This window comes from Ambystoma mexicanum, unplaced genomic scaffold, assembly GCF_040938575.1.
Source record: "Ambystoma mexicanum isolate Mex_15411 unplaced genomic scaffold, UKY_AmexF1_1 Mex_scaf52, whole genome shotgun sequence".
In the NCBI taxonomy this organism is placed as follows: Eukaryota; Metazoa; Chordata; class Amphibia; order Caudata; family Ambystomatidae; genus Ambystoma; species Ambystoma mexicanum.
In genome coordinates, this window is record NW_027182469.1 from 151,473 (window position 1) to 155,595 (window position 4,123).

At 46.6% G+C, this 4,123-nt stretch overlaps 1 protein-coding gene across 1 annotated transcript; it reads right to left on the bottom strand.

Moving 5' to 3' along the window:
• Positions 1-2,600: 2,600 nt before the first annotated feature.
• On the bottom strand, positions 2,601-3,551 carry LOC138560850 (A-kinase anchor protein 5-like). The gene has a single exon (XM_069642752.1). The coding sequence runs from the start codon at positions 3,549-3,551 to the stop codon at positions 2,601-2,603; it is 951 nt and encodes a 316-aa protein (XP_069498853.1).
• Positions 3,552-4,123: the final 572 nt, after the last annotated feature.

Consider the following 4,123-nt stretch of genomic DNA (forward strand, 5'->3'; position numbering starts at 1 on the left):
AGAAACGGAGAACAAGTACAAACTTTTCCACCAACTAGAAACGGAAATCAATCCTTATGGTCGAACTCAGCCTTACATCCTGAAATTTCCGGTTGCATCCTATAGAGTGAACCTAATGAGACTGAGGTTCTATCTCTTCTTGACAATGGAGGTTCTGGCGGCAAGATCTAAGGGGAGTAACCTACAGCCCACCTGTAGATTTTGTTGCCAGCTGTCTGGGACTTACGGAAAGAAAAAGAAAGTACTTTGCCAAACTGGTGGAAGCAACAAGAACGCTTTCGGCAGACGAGTGTTGGTCGATGAATCTGAGAGGAGAACAAGTCGGACCAACAATAGCAGCGATAAACTTTTTAAATGAGTGTCTAAACACGGTGGGGCTGGGGCTAAAATCCAACTCGAATTGCCAATGCACTCACGCACAATCCTTGACACATTGTTGCATGGCCGCGCGGTGGCTCGCCCTCCCTGTACTGGTGATCAACTTGGTATTGGACAAAAGAGTAGATGTAACCTTGCTAAAAGTTTTTTTTAAACTAAAATGCAATAAAAACTCTTTTTAAAAACAACAGCAATGTTTACCCTGTCACAAGTTGACCCTGCACCAATTAAAACTTTCTGTAATACACCTCATGGGGCGTTACCTCCATCTCTTATTCCTCTGGTTGGCTTCTCTTTGATCAGTCCTGAATTTCTGTTCCACCTGCTGCAGAAGCGAAATCTGAAAGATTTTGATCCGTTTTGGTGAAATCTGCTTGCCGCCACCCCTCTGTATCGAAAAGAGCAGCGCAACATTTTGCGTGCCAGCTTGCAAAACAAACTAGAATCAAAAGAGCAGCGCGAACCTAGCACAAATCGGAAAGTGCAGAACTAAGTTTCTCGTGCCGTTACATGAACCTAGTACAAATTGAAAAGAGCGGAAAGTTTCTCTTCCACTATGCGACCGAACATGGTTTGAAAAACCCATGCAAATTTCTTGTGCCGCTATGCGCACCTACCATGAATTGAACAAAAAGCTAGACAAAGTTTCTCGTTCCACCGCACGAAACTAGTATGGATCATGGAAAAGCAAGCAAAGTTTCTTGTGTCAATGCACGAAACTACCACAGATTAAAAAGATAAAACTCCCAAGTTTCTCGTGCCGCTGCTCGGAACAAGTACAGATACAAAAATACCTGCACAAAGTTTCATGTGTTGCGAACGTAGCTCGGATCAATAAAAGAACTGCATAAAGTTGCTGCATGAACCTATCACAAATCGAAAAACCACACCAAGTTTCTCGCTGCACGAAACTAGCACAGATCGAAAAAAAAAGGCTAGCACAAAGTTTCTCATCATGCGACAAGAAACTAAAATGGGAACCAAAAACAGCGCACAATGCAAAACCGCATGAAACCAGGCAACATGTCAGTGGTGGTGGAAAAGTAATGCTGATTTTGCGGATCAGGCATAAGCGGAATCCAGTACGGATTCCGCACAATTCGCTTAGCCAGCGAAAATTCCAACCACCCCTTAGTTACAGAATGCACTTAATGGACAGAGTCATTCAATGCAATTTCTTTTCTCGGCTATGTTAAGTTCCATATGGTCAGAAAAGGTATATTGTGGACTGAAATTAGCGTATTATGCAGTGGAGTGGTCTATGGGTCAAAAGAGAAGCCAGCTATCGGCAAGGGATTTTCTCCACCTAAAAAAACAAAGCACAAAAATGGACGGGCGAGAACACAACACAAGGGGCATGCAAAAATAGAAAAGTGTGTTCCGGGAAGGAGGGACACTTTTCTACATTGCACCAGATTCATTTGGAATGTAGAAGTAGCGGATTGTGACATAATCTGCCACTTTTGTTCTCCAACCTATGTCCTCACTTTATATCTTTAACACGATTATAGGGTTTGTGTAAAAATAGAAATGTGTTGTTCCAAGCCTGAAAAAGACATGGAGGGGATTCTCCTCCCAGTAGCACGGTTTAGCACGTCAATAAAAGGAGTTAAACTACGACACCTCTGAGGTGCATATTAAACTCGGCTGCACACTTTTCCCCTTTATAAATATGTCATATCTTAGACTGCAGCACCAATTTTCTAGTTTAATAAAAGTTTATGAAAACTTTCTTAAGTTAGATAAGTGGCAGTCTTTAAAGAAATGCTCGCAATGTCACTTGAGCACATGTTATCCCCACAACAGGAGATTTGAGCAGCTTTTGCTGCTGGAAAGTAAGACATATCCCCTCCAATACTTTCACCCACTTCAGAGTGGTGGTGCTGTAAACTGGAGGGGAGAATGTCATATTTCTACACTCTTCGTATGGTGAGCTCAGAATCAGGCCAATAGTGAACACTCTAAGCACTGAGCGCATGCTTATTCTGTTCAGCTAACACCACATTTGCACCTAAAATAAAAGTGCTACATTACGGCACCCAGGAGGTGCCTTCACGTAGAAAAGAGTCGGCATTGCTTCGAAAGTATTCGTTTTTGCATTAAAAAAATGTATGAGGCTAGCTTAAAAAGACATTACACTAAAGGGCCACAAGGTAGCAGACTGTGTGTTGTAAGCTGACACTGTGTGAAATATGTTTTCAATTAAATTAGTCACTGTCACACTACAGAACGTGTTGAGCGGATCTACAGAGCTCCTGTAGAATCGGGTCTTTGAAGTGTGCATTCAGACCATCTGTGCTTTGCACAGTAAACCCATTGGTGCTCTGCACAGTAACCCCATCAGTGCTCTGCACAGTAACCCCATCCGTGCTCTGCACAGTAACCCCATCTGTGCTCTGCACATTAACCCCATCTGTGCTCTGCACAGTAACCCCATCAGTGTTCTGCACAGTAACCCCATCCGTGCTTTGCACAGTAACCCCATCCGTGCTCTGCACAGTAACCCCATCAGTGCTCTGCACAGTAACCCCATCCGTGCTCTGCACAGTAACCCCATCAGTGCTCTGCACAGTAACCCCATCAGTGCTCTGCACAGTAACCCCATCGGTGCTCTGCACAGTAACCCCATCAGTGCTCTGCACAGTAACCCCATCCGTGCTCTGCACAGTAACCCCATCTGTACTCTGCACAGTAACACCATCAGTGCTCTGCACAGTAACACCATCAGTGCTCTGCACAGTAAGCCCATCCGTGCTCTGCACAGTAACACCATCCGTGCTCTGCACAGTAACCCCATCAGTGCTCTGCACAGTAACACCATCCGTGCTCTGCACAGTAAACCCATCGGTGCTCTGCACAGTAACCCCATCAGTGCTCTGCACAGTAACACCATCCGTGCTCTGCACAGTAACCCCATCTGTACTCTGCACATTAACCCCATCTGTGCGCTGCACAGTAACCCCATCTGTACTCTGCACATTAACCCCATCAGTGCTCTGCACAGTAACCCCATCCGTGCTCTGCACAGTAACCCCATCCGTGCTCTGCACAGTAACCCCATCTGTACTCTGCACATTAACCCCATCTGTGCGCTGCACAGTAACCCCATCAGTGCTCTGCACATTAACCCAATTGGTGCTCTGCACATTACCTCCACATCCACTCTTCCTCATCCCAGTACTTACCTCTTGAGGCCCCTGCCTCCGACACAGGATCTTCTTCTATTTCTATTATGTCCTATAACTCCTCCCCTTAAACCATGGCATCCAGTTTAAATTTCCCTGCCTTCGGCAGGTTGGACTGTTCCCGGCACGGGGCTCTGAGGAGCTACAGTTTCTGGCCCCTTGATTGGGCTGTGTGGCAAGGTCTCGGTTCCCTCCAGGTGTGGCATGCTCCCAGGCCCCCTGCAGGGCTTGGGTCACAGTTGAGCAGAAACACGAAGCCTCTCCGGGTTTGTTGCCTGGATCGAGGCCAGCGTAGAGGCATTGCCGCCGAAGTCCTGCAGGGCATGGCAACAGTAAGGAGATGGAGGAAACCATGTCTGCCCCGGGGGGGGCTGAGTGGGGTTGTATTGCACGCCACTTCATCCCGGTGTCTCAGGCTTGGTGTTTCGTTTCTCATCAGCGCAACCGGGCTGGCTGATTGATGTGCCTTTCGGGGACGGGTGGTGGGAGGAGGTTTTTTCTCTAGTGGAACTGGAGGGAAACTGGTTTAAACAGCACGTCCCAAGGGGATTAAATGTTTG